We start from the raw sequence: 21,371 nt of genomic DNA, 5'->3' as shown, positions 1-21,371 counted from the left end.
AGTGATTTCAGAGCCACAAGTGTATCCTGCGTCTCTCTCAGACTTTGCTAAGGCAAGGGGAAGGCAGGCATCAGCAAGGAGGTGAATTTCTGTGTATAGTTTGATGTGTTCTATTTAAAACAAGGGTTCAAAAGTTCCTTTTCTCAGCTGTAGCACATGTCCATGTTAACTCAGCCCTGCTCCCCCACCCCATCAGGTTATGGGCTGGATACTGCTTTATCCTGCACACCATGGAATGTTAAGAACCATCCCACACAATCGTGCCATTCAAAAATGTTTCCAGACATGGCCATATGTTCTTGGGCAAAGGCGGGGTGTGTGTGTGGAGGGGGGGGACTGTCCCCAGTCGAGAAACACTGGCTCAGTTAGATCTCCTCAGTCCCCAGGAAATGTTCTGCATCCATGAGCATTTGATTGCTTGTTTTTTGATGTTCTGGTGTTTCTTGATCCTAAGAGTTGATCAAGTTCCTTTTTCTTTATATTAACATATCGAAGCTGACACTGGCCTTCACGGTCTCCCAGCATCCCTCAGTTCCTACCTGTTAAAGGGTCCTCTTGGCTGGGCTGGCATCCCCTGTCCCCAACCCTGAACTCTCCAGCCTGGGGCCTGGATTGGGCTTCCCCCAGCTGCTTTTCCCTATATAACCCAGCCATTTTGACTGTTTTGTTTTTGTTTTCTGAGATAAGGTTTCTCTATTTAACAGTCCTGACTGTCCTGGAACTCACTCTGTTGACCAGGCTGGCCTCAAACTCAGAGATCCACTGCCTCTGCCTCCCGAGTGCTGGATTAAAGGTGTGCACCACCACCGTTGCCTAGCCTTTTACCTTTTTGGCCTCTTGGCAGTCACTCCAGGTTCCTCTCTCCTCCTCTCCCCTTCTCCCTCTCCTCACACGGCCTGGCGCAGCCTGTCAGTCATGTCCACTCTGGACTCTCCCAGATGCCTTGGCCTGTTTTCTCCCTTCCGTCTACAATAAACCTTCTCCTCCACCCATACCTGGAAGGCTCATGTCCTCCTTTTCCTCCTTCCTTCCTTCTTTCCTTCCTTCTTTCCTCCTCCCTCCCTCCCTTCCAGTTTTCTGGGGTCACATTCCCAGCTTCTTGCCTTGCATCCCTGCAGTAAGGAATCTTATCTTTCCTCTGCATATGTAATTCAGTGCCATCTGGTTTGTACAAACTGGAGTTCCTGTCATTAGGAACTGTGATTGCCCTGGCCATCCAGAGCCTTGCACCCAAGTACCCTTCCCAGCTGAGGGCTGCATTCCAGATAGTGCTATTCACCTGAGCAGAGGGTAAGACTGTAGACGAATTGCTAAGTGGTCTTAATTAATTAAAAAACAAAACAAAACAAAACAAACATGGAACCAGAAATTTGGGTTAAACCCAGAGAGAAAGATCAGAGGAATAGGACAAACCACGAGCTAGCCTCACCTCACCAACTCCGCAGCTTCCTAAGAGAGTTTCTTCCTGTATAGTCACATTTATATGCCTCTTCTGTTCTCTCATTGGCTGTCTTATCCCAGCTACATCACTTCCTCTTCCTACACAGCTCTATCACTCTCCCCCCGCCCCCCAGACAGGGTTTCTCTGTGTAGCTTTGCACCTTTCCTGGAACTTACTCTGTAGCCATGTTGGCCTCGAACTCACAGAGATCCATCTGCCTCTGCCTCCAAAGTGCTGGGATTAAAGGCATGCACCGCCGCCACCACCACCCGGCCGCTCTGTCACTTTCTGTCTGTACAGACCCCCAGACTCTATGGTTGGTACTATATAGTTGGGATTAAAGATGTGTGTCACCATGCTGGGCTCTGTTCCCTAGGGTGGCCTTGAATACACAGAGAGCCTGCCTGCCAAGTGATAGGATTAAAGGGCTTGTGCTACCTTTGCCTGACTTCTTTGTTTACTTAAAATGGCTGGCCTTTTCCCCCTGATCTCCAGGCAAGCTTATTTATTAAAGCACAAATAAAATATCACCGTATGAGACAAACTCATCCATTCATTTATCCTGTACAAGCTTATCTCCACGCTGTCAGGTTCGAGGATACAACACTGAGTGAGGCAGGCAGGGAAGACACCCCCCCCCCAAACACACACATAGCCCACTCACTTTGTAGGAAGGAATACCAGAGTGTGTCAGTGTGTACATCTGATGGTCCGCACCTGCACTCTTATATCCAGTATGTGCCATTTTCCCCACATGTGTCAAGTCTTTTGATCAATTCCATAGTATTATATCACCATGTAAAGCACTTGAGGTGTAAGGAGGAGCAGGGAAGGAGAACACATTCGCTGTGTGGAAGATCAAATGGTTTCAAGACGTGATCATAATTCTCCAGTTTCCTTCTGAAAAATGTTTTGCTGTTGTCGTGTGGGTAGGTCTGTCAGCTCTGAGCTGCACTTTTTCTGAAAGTGAGGGCGAAGCCAGTCCTTCCTATTGACCTTTATATTCTGGGGCTGCTTAAACATGTGGTCTTCCCAGGCACTTCTGTCTGGTACCCAACAGAAGTCACACCAAGAACCCACAAAACGACCATCCCGGCAGGCCACGGCTTTGCAGGGAGTGGTACATTCTCCCAGCCTTGGTAAGACTGTCCTCAGCCTCCAGAGGATTTGGAGCAGATGTCCCATCTGGAGACTGTCCCTGGGAGTCCATAGTTTTGTCAGCCATGAATCAGGAAGGGGAAAAGATGTCAAGTGACCTTACAGAAAACTAGGAAGATGTGGAAGCTGGCACCGACCCTGGCTCCTCTTGTGTGCAGTCACCCACACACACCATTTCAGAATGAGTGAGGTCAGGCCCAGCGACATGGAAGTCCAGCGTTAACTAGCAGCAGATCCAGGACTTGAACCTGGCAGTCCTCCTGCCTCGCCTGTCTAGTGCTTTTCCCTATCCTGCCCAAAGAGGAAAGCCTCTACCACTCCTGAACGGAACGTTCTCCACGTGCTGGGCAAGCAAGATCCAGCGTTCTCCTAATCCAAGTGGCTGAGTCATTGATGGCAGCAGCTTGGAAGCCTGTTTTTCTCACCAGTATGATTCGGCTTGTGTGTACATTCAAGAAAAGAGGGTTTGAAAACAAGCTGTGCCACCCTGTACTCCAGAGACGAGGCAGCGTGATAAGATAACCAACCGCATCAAAGATAGAAATTGAAATGGGCCACTGGTTCCCAGTTCAGAGAGGTAATGCTGTTGCCAAGGCATAATCAAGGAGGGACTCTTTCAATACAGGACTTGATGGTACTCTGCATGGATGAGGGTCAGAACTCTGCCAGGCACGTGATAGCCTGCTGGGTGCCATACTGAATTAACCTGTAGTGTGTAAGTTTCCTGTACCAGGAGGAAGTAGGGACCGCTGGGGAGAATCCCTCATCTCAAAATAAAATGTCATGATGTTTTATTCTCCTGAATCCCTCTGCCTCGCTGTGGCTTTCCAAATACACCTGCCAGTGAGGTCCTCATGAGTCCTGAACAGAATACCACCATGTTTTCTTAGACTGATGAACTGCACTGAACCATGGTGGGAAACCCCTCACCTCACCTTCAGCAACCCAAGGAAAAACTCTACACAGCCCACCCACTTCTCCCCTTCCTTAACTCTCTTCCTGTGGAACCAGGTGTTCCTCTGATGCAGAAGAATCCCCCAAACTTCCAAACAGCTCTCCTGACCTCTAAAATGTTTCCAGCTCACCCCAAATGGATGCTTCCATCAAAAAGTGTCTCGGCTTCAAGTGATTGATTTTATTGAATGCAGACCAGAGGTGGAAACTCACAAAGGCCCTAAGTGCACTCATTAAGGCAGCCTGTCACCCAAGGGGACCAGCGAGTCTGATCCCCAGAGAAGCAGAGGTTGATGAAGGAAGGGCGGGGTGGAACTGCCATCATGAAAGGCACAGGAATGACAAAGGAACCATGCTGGATGAGGACAGTGGAAAGCAGGCTGTACAGAGGCAGCATGTTCGGGGGCCCAGGTTTTATGGAACGGAGTTCCAGCTCCAGGCAGATTCCATAATCATCTCAGATGCTCCATCTCCCTTCTTGGAAAGCCATCATCTAAGGAGAAGAGAGTGCCAGTAGAGTGAGGTGTGGTGATATAGTGTGCACCCTAATAAACTTGCCTGAGGATCAGAGGACAGAGCCAGCCACTAGATTAGACATAGAGGTCAGGCAGTGGTGCCACACACCTTTTAATCCAGACGGATCTCTGTGAGTTCAAGGCCACACTGGGCCACAGGAGATTGATCCAGTATAGGAGAGAAACAGAGCCAGGCAGTGGTGACATACACACCTTTAATCCCAGGAAGTAATATGGCGGGGCAGAGAAAGGTATATAAAGCCTGAGTGAGGAAGCAGGAACTCACTCTCTTTAGGCTGAGGATTTCGTAGAGGTAAGAACCTAGTGGCTGGCTGTTCTGCTTCTCTGATTTTTCACCTTTCACCCTGATATTAGGCTCTGGATTTTTTATTAAAAGACCATCTAAAATTCGAACAACAGTGAGGTGGTTTCCTCCACACAAAAAATGTCATTGCAAAAACATTCACTAGTGTTGACAAAAGGTTGCTGAGGTAGATTATTAAGATGCTAGAAATTAAGCTGCGGCCAACTATTTTGCGGATATGGTGGTCGCCCCTTTTCAGCAGGAGACTCACTCTAAGACCCTCAGGGAATGTCTGAAGCTACAGATACTACCAACTCATACACACATGCATCTATGTGTGCACACACCTAATACTTGGAGTTGAACCTTCCTGTGATAAAGTTTATATTATAAATTAGGTCAGTAGATGGGTACAATAACAAATATTAAAATAATCTGTTGGGGTCAGCTTAATATTTTCAGACTGAACACAAACACACGCACAACCACAGCTGAGGAGGACATTCTCAAAACCAGTGGTTCTCACCCTTCCTAATGTTGTGACCCGGTAATACAGTTCTTCATGTTGTGGTGACCCCCAACTATAAAATTATTTCATTGCTACTTCATAACTATTCATTTTGCTGCTGTTATGAATCATAATGTAAACATCTGCTATGCATGATGTCTGATATGCAACTCCTGTGAAAGGGCCATCAACTCCCAAAGGGGTCATGACCCTCAGTTTGAGAATCATTGCTCTAAACCTATACTTAAAAAATAGATTCATGTGTCTAAGTGTAAATACATGTTTATATCCCCATGAGTATACATAAATACTTGTTTTTGCATAGACAGTTTCCAGATATTTTCAAATATATGAGTTTGGGAATGGGTCTATGGGGAAGACATTTACTTCTCAATTATAACCACCTGGTTTGTATGTTTTTATACTGCCTAAATGCTCCTTCCATTCATTATTAGATAGCAGTAAAAGCTGAGGCTTTCTGGAGAGACCCTGGAGACGCGTGTGGCTGTCACACTGGGACAGGGATTCTATGGCAGGCATTGTAGCAGAGCCCAGGATTCTTTGCCATAAACACATGTCTGGCAAAGGGTTCTCTGAGGCTTCCTAGTATTCAGACCAGGGGTCCTTGTAACTTGGGTACAAATGTATAAACTCATCATACAAGCCATCTCTTCGTATAGTTAATTGTTTAAGAGGAAGCACTCGCTGTAGCCTCTTGGAGAAGGGCTGACGCGGTAGATTCTAGAGTACGTGATCATATACCACTGTGTAGTTGCTGTGTTTGGATGATGGTTTTGGGGGTGAGAATCCCCTGCCCTGGTCTCCATTAGGGACTTAGTAGTATCAGGTCCCTTCAGAAAGGAGAGTGAGGCTACAGGCATGGTAGTTTGTTAGATCATGAGAAGTCTACCTGTTACATTCCCCCCAAATTCCTGGGGGCGGGGCAACATGATAGCATTAGCAACTCCATCTGTGGAGGCATCAGACATGGTACATCTGCTCGGTGGAAAGTGGGGGAGGGATGTCAGCATCCTGTACTTGATTACTTAGGTGTGGCTATTTGTCTTGGTTTGGGTGGGGTGGGGGCATCATGGGGAGATACTGGGTAGACCCTAAGTTTAGGTTCTCCGTGATTCAGGCGAGTATTGATGCTACTCTGTGCCCTTCAGGCTTGCTCTCTTTCCTCCATCTTTTTATGTTCCTTTCACTGAGGCTGTGCTTATCTGTGGCCCTCAGACTTCTGCCTGAGAAGGAATGCAGTTCTGAAGAATTTCTTTTATTTCCTGATTTCGTGTCTGAGCTTCCCCCCTTACCTCTGGACCCTCACCTGGGGAGGTAGGGACCACGTAGCCAGGGCAACCCAGGTCACCTGTTGCATTTGAATCTTCACAACGATGGGAGGGGAGGTTTGTATGATGAAAAGAACAAGCACATAGTTGAGTGCCTCCCTGAAAGCAAAATGTTCTTTCCAAAGAGGAACCATCTCAGAGCTTGTCTCCCGATACCCATGGGTATCCAAAGACACCACTGCTGGGCAGTGGAGACCCGTGAGCAGAGTGGAGCTTGAAGCTTTTCTGTGAATCACTGAGCCGTGTATCAGTGGGGAGGGATTGACTGAGCAATGTCACCCCAGGAGTCGCCAAAGAAGCTGATTTACCTGTTTCTCATTCCATGTGCTTATTAAAATAAACTTTTACTCCATTATGGCCTCCTGCAGGCAAATAGAAAAAGGCAGAGTAAAGTTTCTTTACCTTTTTTTTTTTTTTTTTTTCTTGAGGCATTGTCTTCTGAAACCAGCATCATCCATGTTATTAATCGCTGGCGGGGCTTTATCATGCATTGCATTACTCCCTTGGAATTAAACTGCACATATAAAGTATGAAAAATGTACTTTTTTTTAAACAGTAAAAAAGTAATTTTCTCGCATAATACCCAAAATAAAGTGCCATGGAGCCATTAGTAGTAAATTGAATTTTTTGGTGTGTAATTTGTACAAAAACTGACAAGTGTGTGGGGGGGGCCCTCTCCCCAGTCATTAGTTACTGGGCTTAGCGGACACGGGGGCAGTAATCTGCAAGGGCAGGCATTTTGATGTCGGCTTCAATTGCACACTTCATTTATTTGGACAGGGGACAGGCGGCGGCTTCTGTCACAAGGCCTCACTGCACTGTTAGCGAATTTCGCCCCAGGGCAGCTGGGACGCTGGGCTGGGGCAGATGTTCTTTTCAGTCTATTCAGTGGCCATTCTTGGGGGTTGTTTACCGTTGCCATGGTGACCTTCATTTCCATAGCAGCGGAGCTGCTGTTTCTCAGAGGGAAATGAATTTAGTTATAAAGGGATAATATTTTTCTCTGTCTGTATATAACCTGCCATCTGTCAGCCGGTGGATTGGTAAGGATTCAGAAACCTATTAAGAATTATAGCAATAAAGTGAGGGAGGGAGGCGATTAAAAGCAATAATAAATGAGAATGTAAGCACTGTGCCTTCAACATCAGAACTTTCTTAATTCTTTTCCTTATATTTTATGTGCTTTTTTTTTAAATGTCCTCATCACCTCCAACACCGCTGTGTGCACACATAGCTTCCTAAAACATGATTTCCATTCTGCTGACAAATGGAAATGACCAAATGTCTCGTTTGTATCTGGCTGGATGCAGGTGTATTCAGTGACTTCTCCTCCTGGTGGTGATGTGATGTCTCCCGCCTCCCCAACCCCCAGCATTTAAGAACCCCAGGCTGACCTTCCTGTTGTTACCTTCTCTCCTCCTCTTCCACTGAGGGGTGCCTAGACCAGCAGCAGCCTATCGGACACCCACAGCGCAGATCCCAACATTAACAAAGCGAGAAAAAGATGCTTCTTGCATCTCATTCTAGAATAACTCTTCTTTCTCTCAAGTCCAAATGGTACAGTAGTCACCTCTGAGATCCCTCATCTAGTTCCTGGATGGTTTTTTGTTTGTTTGTTTGTTTGTTTTGTTTGTTTGTTCTTTTGGTTTTCTTCCCCTCTGTCACATTCATAAGCTGTAACTTGAAGGGGGAAACACACGCGCACACACACACACACACACACACGCACACACGCACGCACGCACGCACGCACATGCACACATGCACACGCACACGCGCACACACCAGCCCCGTTGTAAATAATGTTATTTATTGGTTGATTTTTCCAGATCCTGACATTGATGCTGCCAGTGCCATGATGCTTTTGAATTCTCCCCCTGAGATACAAGCAGGTTGTGAGTAGATATTTCTATAGCATACAGCACCATAGTTTGTGAACTTAACCTTCTCATGTACATCCCAGGCCATAGGACGGACTAATGCTGACATTGCCCTGCACTTGTGGCATCACTTTCGAAACTGTGTGGTTAGCATGCATCTGTGTGTCCACATGCAGCCGTGCCTATGTGTGAGCCAGTGCAGAGGTGTGCTTTCGAGGATGAGCGAGCTCTCACATACCCATCAGGAATGAGGAGATGAGAAACAGAGCCTGTAACAACTTCTTCTGGAGACCTTTCTCCGGCAGGATTCATTCCTATGACTTTGTAGGAGAGGGCCGACTGACCCGTGATGGAGCTAAGCAGTACCCAACTGAACATTATTTTCTGTCTAGGTCTTCGATAATAAATTAGGGTGTGCTCTGGAAAGTTTGGCCTGCCCACGCGTGGCTTAGACATAAAATGGAATGGAACCACAACACCACATTGGCACAATCTCTACCCTATGTGCTAGGTGGCCACAGAGAGAAGGGCAAGGCTGAGGTAGCTAAGCAGGCACAGAGCCATGTCAGATTAACTGACAACTCTTTTCTGTGCTTCGACTGGACTCTTGTCCACTCCCTGGTGTCTTTCCTTTTCTTTAGAGCTGACCTGAAATGAAGATGGCTGTACTCTCCTCACAGCCGGAGGCCGGTGCCTCTGTCTCCATCCCACGTCCATCCACCTGAGCAGAGAGGTGGTGAATAGGACCTGCTTGTCTTATTGTCAGGGCACTGCTGTGTCACACATGTGCAGAAAGTAACCTGACACTACCAGGGACTGGTGCCTACCCACCACTCTTATGCCTGCAACTAGGTTTCAGGCAGTTTGGGGCTCTGGCCTTCTGAAGACACCATGGCCTTCTAAGCAAGGAGAATTCCCCCACTTTGGAGACAGACATGTCTCACAAGAAAGCACCCCTCCCTAAATCTGATAGGAATTCCAGACACACACACACACACGGGCTTCCTGATAGCTTTAGGAAATTTAACACTACCTTTTCTTTTCTTTTTTTTTTTTTTTTTGAGCTGAGGATTGAACCCAGGGCCTTGCGCTTGCTAGGCGAGCGCTCTACCACTGAGCTAAATCCCCAACCCCCACTTTTTCTTTTTTGTATGTATTTTAAAAGATCAAGGAGATACCACCAAGCATTCTCAGACAACCTGGCCCTCTGCCTGGGGCTGCCCTTACCTGACTGCACTCTCATTCCCCTTGGTCAACCTCCATTTCCTGGCCTTTGGAATGCAAGGCTGCCCACGCCTCCCCCCAGCCTACTCCACTGCTAAACAGATACACGGCAGGCATAATTCTGCAACTAGTTAACTAGTTAACCTGGTTAGCCAGGAACATGGCTTTTACGTGGTGCTTCAAGTTTTGGAGGAATCTATACTTAACATCCATTGTTAGATGGCATTTCAGGAAAAATTGCAGACTCTAATTGTAATCAAGTCCCAGGCTGGAAAGATCCTCACGATCAGGTCGCACAACCGGTGTTGGTGGAAATGTGATCTCATCAGAGCCAGCTAAGATTCAAGCCCCTTCCTCGGCTCCCAGCCGGCCGTGTGCTGTGTTTATGACTTTATGCATATAGCCTTCTGATGAACTGCTGTGTTTATGACTTTATGCATATAGCCTTCTGATGAACTGGTCCCTGGGTTGAGAAGGAGAATGCGGAGTCTGGAAAAGGCAAGGGATGTGGATTGAGCACACTTACAAAGCTTCCGTGTCTTCCTGGGCTCTTGACCATAGGTCAGGTTCTCCTGGTTTGCTAAAAGGCTTGTTTTTTAATATTTTCTCAGCCAAATGAATCTCTCCCCTCTCCATCCTTGTAACTCTCTGACTGTACTTCTCTTTCTGGAATATCCACAGTCCTATTTATGTCAGAGTGCAGGATTGAATTTTAAAAGTGTTTGTGTCTTAAAGGTATAGAATTTTTTTTTTTTAAAGATGGGTTTCCATTTGACCCAGGCTGGCCCCAAACTTGTTATGTAGCCAGGGTGAGATTAGAATGAGGACTTCAGACTGAGCTACATTCCCCGGCTCTGGAGGATAATTTTAGAGGCCTTCCCCCACCCGCCCAAAGCTTTTACAGTTCTGTGAGAAATCTAGCCATAGCCTTCATGAGGGCCCCAGGCCAAGAAGGATCTCCAGGACCCTGGCAGATACCAACCAGGATGTCAGTGAAGGTCATGGAAGGAGACACAGGAGGAGCAGCAGATGTAGTCGAGAACATGTAGAGGGTGGGGACCCTGTCTTTACAGTCTCCTTCCCATCTGACCTCCAGTCTTAGTCTGGAGGTCAAGTGAAGCACAGTCAGTGGGCAGGCTGCAGAACCCCTAAAGACTGGAGCGATGCCGTAATTAAGGGTTGTGCCAAATCCACCATCTCCTAACGGACACAATAAGAGGGACGTCTGTCCAGCTGTCCACCACTGTTCCCGCCAGCTCCTTCTTGCCCGCTCCAATGGCATCTTTATTTTCCTTTACATTGCTTGTTTCTTGCCTTGAGATTGGAGGCAGTGCCTTGTCCCTCAAGGGAGAAGCCTTACAGAGCCAGGATGATGAAGCTGCTGTTACCTGCCCTGTTAGCCTTGCCCTGGGGCGAGGTGTGGATCCTCAGTAAATGTATAAAGGCAACAACCAGCCTCCATGATGGAAAGTGAGCAGCATGCATAGTGAGGTTAGCCGTTGTGTGTCCCAGCGTGGGTGCACGTAGACCTTCTCCCAGGGTCAGGAGCTGGGCAGTGCGGCTTCTGAGAGCTCCATGTTTCCTGCCTGTTCCCTCCCCTGGGGCTGGTTGCTGTGGCCAGACTCTGTTTATAGAACCTCCTGGTGCCTTGCTATTAATAGCATTCTGTTTCACCCCTGGGCTGCCCCTGTGAGTAGCAAGCTACCCACCTCATCCCTGGCACTGTTCACTCCTGGCAGTTACAGGCTGGCTTGGTTGCTAGAAAGGGTGTGCCGCTGCCGCCGCCCGCCCCCCACCTCCCCGCACCCCTTTGTAGCCACTGTGCTTCAGGTCACTGGATGGCCGCCCCTTAGATCTCTTCCTCTCCTCTTTCTTGTTTGACATCTGCAGACTGGCTACCACCCAGGCTCCGAGGCTGAGTGACTTAGAGAAAAGCACCTGTCTAAGACACTAGAGAGAACCCAGGAGCCCTGCGCACTCTGCAGCGGTCTGGGCTGGACCCCACCACCTCTGGTTATCTACTTCAATTTAAATGAGGTAGTGAGGTACAGCTAATAAAATCCTGGGGTTCTAACAGTTTGTCCTGTGGTGTCACCCGCAGTGTATGGGATACGTTCTGCAAGGAGGGCCATAGTGACATGTGTGCTCAAAATGCCACTTCCAGAACAGTCAGCAGAGAGCATGGCTGTGTGGTCATCCTCCTCACTTCTGAGGTTCAATTCTGTCCAGCTCCTCCAGTCTCCTCTTGAAGAGCGGCAGTGTAGACTAGCTTCATCTGCTGGGGTCTCCTGAACCGCCTGCCTAGTAGCTCCTCCTCGACAATCCTTGTGAGTCATCATTAACTCCTGTGGAGAAACCAGGTCACCATTCCCCATCTCCAAAGACTTTATATAATCCCCGGTTGGAATGTTCCCAGAGACTGAACTCTGGATAATAAACAAAAACAGCAGAATGGGCCAGGAGGAAAGGGGAATACTGCCTAGCTATATGTCAACCATGTCAGGCTCCACCTAAGAAGGACCCCAGGAAACAGGCTGTGCCCTGCCATGCCAGCCCTTCCCCAGCCCGTTTCCAAGCAAGCAGGTGGAAGCAGTGCCCCGGGGTGGGAGGTGGATGACAGGAATGGCCTGCTGCTCAGCTTATGGCCTCTGCTAGTGTTTGCCAGGGCTACCCTCCAATGGCAGAGCCGAGAGCTCCCCACTGAGGTTAATTTTAATTTTAGACTCAGGGAAGTGAGCTGCATCAGGAGGGGGGCTGGTGGAGTGAGTGCTGGGGGACAGCACAGTGTGTGGTAGAGTTTGTTTCATGCCTTGGACCTTTCAAAATGAAAATGAACTTCAGTCAGTAAAGTGCTCGCTGTACAAACACGGGGACCGGAGTTCCAGGGGAGAGAGAGAGAGAGAGAGAGAGAGAGAGAGAGAGAGAATGAGTGTAGGGATGATACATGCCTGTAATTCCAGTGCTAGGGAGGCAGGGACAAATAAATCCTAGCTCATTGGCCCTAACAGTCTAGGCCCAAAGTCAACCTTGGGCCTTCACAAGAATCTGTGTACACATGCGCATGCCCACTTCATGCCTACAAAGACACAAACACCTCCTCAGGTTACACTGTCACTCAAGGCCCAGGGCATCTGCACCAAGCCATGCTGCATGATTGTCCCTGTTCAGGTGTGAGTGTTACAGTCCAGCTGATTCCAGGAGGCTTGGAGACATTCTGTGACCTAAGAGAACACAGTAAGTGCTGGGGAGTCTGGGGCTGAAGCCTGGGGCACTCACCTCGGCAACCAGGCCAAAAGATGTGTACATGATCTACAGGAAAAGATGGCACTGGAGGTTTGGACCTCTTCTAGTGGGGGCAGCACAGAGTTCAAAGTCGGCTTCCACTGTGGGTTTTCTCAGGTATCTGACTGAGCTGCAACCTAACTACATCTCAGAGCATGAGGTGAGGCGGATGGGCTGTGTTGGTCTTTGAGTGTGAGGATGTTTTCAGGAGGTGGAGAGCTAGAGACAGGAAAGAAAAGAGGTGCAGATTTTAGACCAGGGACAGGAGAATGGGCTCACATTCCTGCCTAGTGTTCATGAAAAGGAAGTGATGATGGTTCTCGATGCCTTTTTCCACAGAGCCATTGTGTATTGGCTGGGCCACAGTTTCCAGACATTTGGGGGTGGGGGGACAGAAAAGGGAAGAGATGGAGACACAGTTGAGTGTCACAGCTAGCTTTTGGAAGCCAGTGAGCGAGCTCATCCCCACTCACCATCTTAGCCTGCAGTGTGCTGCCAATGGGGAGGACCAGGAAATGGCAGGACTTAAAGGCAGCATTCAGCAGCTCACTTGAGAAGAAGCTCCCTCCGGGCTCAGAGGATGAGCCAGCTTACGCTCCCAAGCAGTCTCATAGGCTCAGGAGCGCACACACACCTGTTCCTGCTGCCGGGTCGCTTTGAATGCAGTTCATCGATTGGGAAGATGTTTGGATGGGTGAATGTGAGGTTAGGGCTAGCTACCAAAGACGTAGTAGACTGAAAAAGAATTGAATTTCCCTCATTAAGCCTTATGCCTTGTAGCTAATTCATCAGAGGTTTCTGGAGAGGTGATGTGGGATGGTCAAGGGATACTGATGACAGAGGTGATATTAATAAGCATACATTGCCAGACACTAGGCTAAACAGTTTTCATAGGTTACCTTAGTTAATCCTCAGAGCAGTCCTATAAGGTGTGTTGTTCATGCCACAGAACTGTAGTGGAAAAAACCAGAGTGTTCTGAGGCCATGGTCCAAGACCCGCTTGGCCCCTGCACGGTGGGTAGGGAGCATCTTCAGCGCCTAACTTCCCATAGGTGCTTGATGGAGTCTGGTTTCTTCCTGTTTGCCCTTCCTTCCTGTTGGGGTGTTCTAGTGCACGAAGGTTCTGGGTGTTTTAGCAGAGGACTGTGCACATGGACCACTAACTGCATGCACTCCCCATTGGCAGGTGACTCGTGACCACAGCAGTGTTAACTGTGCTCTGGGATTTCCGTTGCCCCACTTCCCTTCCAGGGCTGCAGGGGTGATGCTGACATCATGCACCCAGGAACAGAAATATCCCAGGAGCCACAGTTGCTGTTCTAACCACTCCATCACTGGGAAGATGGCTGAGGTCTTCTATCTCAGCCTGGCTTTCCCCTTGTTCCCTTTTAGGAGTTTTCAGCTGAAACATGCCTCAGGATTCTTCTGTGGAAGGCTGTCATGTTGGCACTGATGATAATGATAACTGTCATCATGCATTTCCTAAATATGAGTGCTTTTCCCCTTAAAGATCACTTTGGTGGCGGGGGATTGGGGTGGGAAGCAGGAGTCCCTGGCTTTCTTAGGGAGTTGACATAGCTTGCTTAGGAGACAAAGTAATTAACTGGCAGTTCCCAGCCACCACCTCCTTGCAGGCCACTTTCCTGCTCCAGATTGCTGCGCTGGGTAAAGTCCCAATGTGCCTGTATTAATTAGTTGCTTCTCTGTTGCTGTGATAAGACACCATGACCAAAGGCAAGTGAAGGAAGAGAGAGTTTATTTTGGCTTATGGTTCCAGAGGGATGAGTCCATCATGGCGGGATAGAGGCGTGGCAGCAGGAGGCTGAGAGAGTTCCCATCTTCTATCACAAGCACAAAGCAGAGAACAGACTGGAAATAGACTGAGGCTTTATACTCTTAGCACCCACCCCCAGGGACATATTTCCTCCAGCAAGGCCACACCTCCACAAACATCGCCACCCCGAGACCCAGGTGTTTGAGTGTTTGAGCTCCTGGAGGGCATCGCTTATTCAGACCACCACAATGGGATTAATTGCTGTAGAAAAAAAAAAATCTTCATTCCCTGGTGCACGCTGTGCACCTCACTTCTGAGTAGTTAGGCATGCTGCTTTCCCAACTTTGAGGTCCAATGTAGATGGCACCTCCTATAGCAAGTCCTCCGAACTCATGGCTGACATCAGTATCTCAGTGGCTATAGTTCCCCCACCTTAGTACTTACCCTAGTGTGTCTTCATAACCCCCAATTCTCTCGCTCCCAATTAACTACAGTTCTCCTAATATGCAGGAAGATGCTAAGTAGTTGCTCACATGTAATTTTTACTGACGAGGATTAGAATCGTACAGATTTTCAGTATTTAACTTCTTTTCTGACATGGTCCAGATCATTTACTGTTCTCCATGAGATCTTCAGTGACGCATGTACAGGGTCAGGATTGAGCTTACCCAATGGCTACGTGACCTAGGGTGTACTGTCAGAAGCCCTGGAAAACCTCTCCTACAATCTCTAGACAGCTGACAAAAGCCTTGCTCTAGGCCGCTGCAGCAAGCAGCAAATCTGAATTCTCCTGATCTTGGGTCTTCCCCTTGTGACCTGTAGCTCTTCTTAGGATTAATCTTCACGTGTGGTCTAAGGTCAGGGTCAAGGTTTGCTTTATCCCAAGGGGGTCTCTGTGCTGTGATACTCTGTTTTCTGTCACTGTGTTTTCTTGACACCTACCTCTGTCAAAGCTCAGTTGACCGTGGTAAGTGTGAGTCTGTTTTCTGGTTTCCATTTTGTTCTAGTAATTCTAATGTCAATACTTAGCTCAGCTTCACACTGCCTTAATCATGCAGTTTTATACAGAGTCTTGACATTGGATAATACAAATCAGGTAATAAAGCTTTCGGACACATAGAGTAACCAGCTGATTATTGGAATAGTTCCCATGCTCATAAGGTACTTGGTTCTTCTCCTGCCTCGGACAACCTCAACCATCCTCTGAAGTCAGGCTGCTAATTGGGAATGGGCAGAGTTTCTTGTCCAGCTGTGCCTCCTCACATGATTAGTTACAGTAAGAGACTGGGGACATTTCTGAACACGGGATACACTGTAGGACTGACTTAGGCAAGAGCAGCAATCTTACCCTGCATCACAAGGACCTCGTGCAAACCTGGAAGGAAAGTGTCAAAAGTCATTAGCAAGAATTACAGACACCCAAGAAACGGACAGTCTGTAAAAGTAGCCTAAGCTGGGCAGTGATGGCGCACGCCTTTAATCCCAGCACTTGGGAGGCAGAGGCAGGCCGATCTCTGTTCGTTCGAGGCCAGCCTGGTCTACAAATTGAGTTCCAGGACAGACTCCAAAGTTACCATGGAGAAACAAATAAACAAACAAACAAACAAAAAGTCTAAATTCGGGAAGGCATGAAGGCTCAGCCAGTACAGATGTTTGCTGTGCCAGCCTGGCAAGCAGAGTTTGATCCCCAGAACCCACATAAAAGTAGAAGGAGAGAATGGACTCCAACACACTTGTCCTTACAGGTGTGCATCACCATCGCTGGTTTTAGGGTGCTGGGGATCAAGCCCGGGGCTTTGTGTATGGCAGGCGAGCATTCTCCCAACTGAACAACAGTCTCAGTCCTGAAAACATTCTTAGAAACCTAAAAATTATGAAACATGTATGTGTGGGTAATTTGTTTCATAAAAGTATTGTTTGCAAATAACATGGGTTTTAAATTTCGACGTCTAGACTGGTTTTCTTTTTTAAATGTATAATTTTCTAGTATTTCATTGTCGCTTGTTTGAAAGGGCACTATTTACCACCTCTCTTTAGTATGGGACTGTGCCAGGATTGCAGGGAGCAGAAGAGGCCTAGAATGTTCTTTAGAGAGCAGAATAAACATTCGGGGATTTTCATGGTACCGCACAAGAACTAAGGTAGGAGCCTACACACTCTGTTTGCAAAGCTCACCTGGTCCCACAGACATGTAGGCGGTGTCTGGAGATGCAGCAGGAGCTAGAAGCTTACCCTGTGCTAGTTGAAGCTACTGTTGAGAAGGTGTGAATAAGGTCAGATATACAGGACTCCATGTTATGTAAATCCTTGGGGACGTCGGGAGGGATGGCATGGCACAAGAGGTCTCATGGTTGCCAGTGGAAAGTTGTTAAGGGCGACCTCAGGGATTGGTGCGTGTAGAAGAAAGCAGAGAGGTCAGGGGACTCTAGGGATGCTAGAGAGGGTTGTGGGGGAAGACAGACAGACCCCTGAAGCCAGTCGATGATAGTGTGGGAGCCAGGGCTAGGTCAGCCCATCCCTCCAGGCAGAGTTATGGAAAGGCAAAGATCCCCGTGTGAGCATGGGGTGCAGAGGGGCTGAGGATTTTCGGAAAAGGATTTGACTGTGATTTTTATCTGCATTTTGTTTGTCTGTTCACTTGGTTTGGATGAAGGACAAATAAGTAGATATTCTCAACCTTTGACTATAGCAAAGGTGAGAAGTGTGAGGCGATGTGATTGTTGGGTCATCTACAGTCCAGCTACTGTCTCGGGGACGTTAAATGTTCTTAGGAAAAGACCAGAGATGAAAGATTTTACTAACAGGTGTAGGAAATGTTGTTTTGTTCTCGTGTGTGTGTGTTTGTGTGTGTGTGTGTGTGTGTGTTGCACACAGGTGACAATTTCGGCCTCCTATAGAAGCCAGAGCGGGCTTTTGGGTGTCTTTCTCTGTCGCTGTCTACCTTACTACCTTGAGAAGGGGTCTCTTGCATAACCAGAAGTTCTCTGTTTGGGCCAGCCTGGTGGCCAGTGAGTTCTCAGCTGGGGTTAGAGGCCAGCTCTTTGCCAGTTGCTAGGAATTTATACTGTAGTCTCCTTGCTCACAGAACAAGCACTCTTAACAACTGAGCCTTCTTTTCCCAAACAAAAGGCCCATTTTGTTCTTTTGTTTTGTTTTGTTTTGATTTTTATCTTTTTAAACTCATGCTTGATTGATTCTTTTTTTAACAAAAGCATCAATAATTTGTAAGCCATTGATGACTCTGTTTACACATTACCTTTCTGGTGTGTGTGTGTGTGTGTGTGTGTGTGTGTGTGTGTGTGTGTGTGTGTGTACATGCTCTGTTCCCCCACCTTTTCTCTCTCTCAAATTGCTAGCTTCTTCCCAGTTGAATTCACCTGTGACGTCTCTTTCCTTTGCTTTTTCAGTGTCTCCGGGAGTGATACAAAATGGAGCGAGGGTTCTGAGCCGCGGGCTGTTTCCTGGCGTCCGCCCATTGCCGATCACTCCCATTGGGATGACCGCGGCCATAAGGTAAGGGAAGAACTTGCTGGGTGGAGCCTGCCTGAGACGTGTGAAAAGCATCATCTCTATCCCCTGGGGCCCTCAGAGGGTGGAGAGGACCTGGTTTGGATGTTCCACAAGGTGAAAGGAACTGGGAGCACACCCAGTCCAAATGCCATCATCTCTGTGGGCCATCAGGTTCTCCTGACTCTTTTCCAGTGAGGTGGGATATAAACTAGAGCTTCCTTAAAGTCACAGGGCAAAAGAGGCTGGAAGACGAGGGTGAGCAATTGTTGGTTGGGTTTTAGATCCACCTCTGTCATTTCCCTGCCTGTGACCTTGGGATATGGTATCTCATCTCTCTGGACCTGCCCGAGTTCCCTCATCTGTGACTCTCCAGGAAGTGGATGCAGTAAAACATGCAGAATTTTGTGTAAAATGTGATTTGGTGAGGGGGTCAATGAGAGCAGGGATGCTGTTTCTCTGCCACTGAAAATCGGATCAGAGGAGACTAAATGGGCTCTTCTTTGGGTGGTTTCTTCTCCCATCCTCCTCTTTACCTCCATCACTAGCCCCAGGGTCGGGTCCACCTCAGACAGGATCCTCAAATGCAGTGTGTGTCAATCACTGCCTTACCTGCCAGTTTCCTCAAATGTGACTCTTGGGCTACCAGAAGGTCTTTCCACGACTCTCTCCACATCACCCTGACATATCCCACCCCCTTTCTCCTTGACGCAGATATGTTCAATGGTGCCTCCCCCCGCCCCCTATTGTTGTAATAAAATACTCGACAAAAGCAACTAAAAGAAGCAAGGCTGGTCGTGAAGAGGTCTTGTCTATCACGGCAGGGAGGCTTGAAGCAACCTGTCACATCACAGTCAGGATGCAGAGAGGGAGGGATGCCACCTCATGGTCAGCTCACTTTCTCCATTTACACAGCCCAGCACCCTCCATCCAAAGAATGGTACCGCCCACCGTGGATGGGTCTTTCCCCCCTGCTCTGCGAATCAAGATACTCCCCATAGGCATGCCAAAAGGCCTGTCTCCTGGGTGTTCTGGGTTCTGTCTGGTTGACAGGGAACAGTGACCATCCCAGGCAGATGCTGCGGGGACTTGTACATCTTTCTCCTGCTGTGTCTGTCCTCTGAAGACTTCCCTCAGTGTTCCTAGGACTCCTTCAGAACACTTTTCTAAAAGTGGCCACCCCCGTGAGCCTCCACGGTGGCCTTCTTGGTGTGCAGCACTGGTGGTAGGATTAGGTCTTTCTCAGCTCACCAATCAGGTTCTACACAGGGCAGAGCAAGTGGCTTGCTTGCTAAAGATATGCCCCTCAGCTGCACCCCCCCCCCCCCACACACACACACTGAGGTCAAGGATGAACTTTGTATTGTTGCTTCCTTTTCTGATGTTGCCGTAACATACCATGACCGAAGGTAACCCAGAGAAGAAAGGTTTTATTTTGTTGTAGTTCTAGAGAGGATGCAGTATATCCATTGTGGTGGGGAAGCATGGCAGTGGGAGCTTGGGAGCTGACTGGTTATCATCATCATCATCATCACACACACACACACACACACACACACACACACACACACACACACTGGGGCTTGTATTAGCAGAATATTTTCCAAATGTTATCCTGTACCTGCCCGACCTCCTCTGTTTTCCAAAAGAGGTTTGTTTGTTTGTTTGTTTGTTTTGAGAGGGTGCTCTGTAAACCTAGGGACGTTTGCTTGTGTCATCTGCCCTCTTGTAGGGCAGCCACGAGCACCTCAGAAGAGCGGGCATACAGCTGCGAAGGCATTTGCAGACTCCGCATTGCCCAAGACCCAGTGAGATGTGACTGGGAGGGAAGTCTCACCCTGTCTGCTCACTCTCGTCATCGTAAATTTTAAGTGTGGCCACATGCCACTTGAACCTGAATTCTGCTGCAATTGAGAAATAAACAGTCCGGTGAAGAACAGAACCCCAAATGTCCCCTGTCCGTCCACAGGACAGCGTCCTGCGGGTATGCCGGTGTTTGCATTTAGCGCCCACTACTGGCTGGTGTCTGCGTCTCCTTTGTGTGATGGGTTTCCTATGTAATTCAAATCACTTCCGAACTTAAGTGAAAATATTTGTCTTTCAGGGATTTTTTTTCCCCCTCTACTGAGTGGCAAAGGCCATGTTTGTTTGTCTTGAGTCTGAAACTGTTATTGACATGGATGAAGTGTTACTTTTATTAGCCGATCATTACACAGCGTGTATTTGCTGGGTTCCTTTGCATATAATTATGATGCGAAATCTCCCCATAAGAGCATCTGTCAATAATGTAATTGACTCGACCGTGTTGACTTTTTACTCAATAACCTCCAAGATTGGCCCATCCTTAGACATTGGAAACCTGCTTATCTTTAAATTTGCTGGGCCATAGAGTGCTCAGGATGCATCGTCCTCGAGGTTACTGTGTGTCGGGCTCAGTGCATAATGCTTGCTTCTGCTACTGCATTCCCAGGGGAAATCCCCTGCAGAGGTTCCTTTGAATGGAAGGAGCTGGGGATGTATGTCAATGGAAGAAAGAGTGCCTGCCTGAAGGCTTGAGGCCCTGTGGTCAATTCCTAATATGACTATGTATGAGAGAGAGAGAGAGAGAGAGAGAGAGAGAGAGAGAGAGAGAGAGAGAGAGAGAGAGAAATTGAGATTCCATCAAATGGAACACATGTCACAGACCTGGGAGAAGAGGGAGCTGATGGTTCAGAGTTCATCCCTGCTAGTGGTGTGTGCTGCCTCCTGGGTGGGGAGGTTATAGCTCTGGGCTCCGAAACATCATCATTTTAATTTCAAGGTTCTTTTTTTTTTTTTTTTAAAGATTTATTTATTATGTATACAGAAGAGGGCACCAGATCTCATTACAGATGGTTGTGAGCCACCATGTGGTTGCTAGGAATTGAACTCAGGACCTCTGGAAGATCAGCCAGTGCTCTTAACCTCTGAGCCACCTCTCCAGCCCTCAAGGTTCTTTTTTTAAAATAATTTTTTAAATTTTTACTCTGTGTGTGTGTGTGTGTGTGTGTGTGTGTGTGTGTGTGTGTGTGTGTATCTGGGGTTGGGGAGCAGAGAGGCCAGAGGACAGTGTGAAGCAGTCAGTTTTCTCTACCCACCATGTGAATCCCGGTGATTGAACTCAATTTGTCAGGCTTAGCAGCAAGTGCCTTTACGCGCTTAGCCGTCTCACTGGCCCCTCAGGGCTAGTTTTGATTCCCCATATGTCCACTCCAGTGGAAAAGAACTCAGTGGCCCAGTTTTCACAGAGAGAGCGGGTATGAGGTAAGTCCTCCTTAGGGTGATGGTGCCCAGAAGCTGTGCTCAGGAGACAGTCTCCTGGGTCCCTGCTCTGTGGCTCAGTGCTTCTGACCATGGCATATGGGCATCTCATGCAGAAACCTGTACCTGCCCCATGGATTATTAAGCTTCGCACAGCTGTGAGCCCTGCACATGCAGATATTTACAAATGATGTGG

At 48.0% G+C, this 21,371-nt stretch overlaps 1 protein-coding gene across 9 annotated transcripts in view; it reads left to right on the top strand.

Annotated features, from left to right (window-relative positions):
- The window catches only part of Foxn3 (forkhead box N3), a 383,817-nt gene that overhangs the window by 350,744 nt on the left and 11,702 nt on the right, over positions 1-21,371 (top strand). For 6 of the 9 annotated variants that reach the window (XM_036206015.1, XM_036206014.1, XM_036206016.1 and 3 more), the window contains 2 exons: positions 8,059-8,124; positions 17,797-17,902. In XM_036206015.1, the coding sequence (XP_036061908.1) occupies positions 8,059-8,124; positions 17,797-17,902 (172 nt within the window). The remainder of the gene's footprint in view (positions 1-8,058; positions 8,125-17,796; positions 17,903-21,371) is intronic. The other 3 variants (XM_036206022.1, XM_036206020.1, XM_036206018.1) reach the window with 2 other exon arrangements.

The sequence above is a fragment of the Onychomys torridus genome, chromosome 14 (assembly GCF_903995425.1).
Source record: "Onychomys torridus chromosome 14, mOncTor1.1, whole genome shotgun sequence".
Classification (NCBI taxonomy): domain Eukaryota; kingdom Metazoa; phylum Chordata; class Mammalia; order Rodentia; family Cricetidae; genus Onychomys; species Onychomys torridus.
The sequence above is the reverse complement of the archived record's forward strand: the minus strand, read 5'-3'. Positions and strand labels throughout refer to the sequence as shown.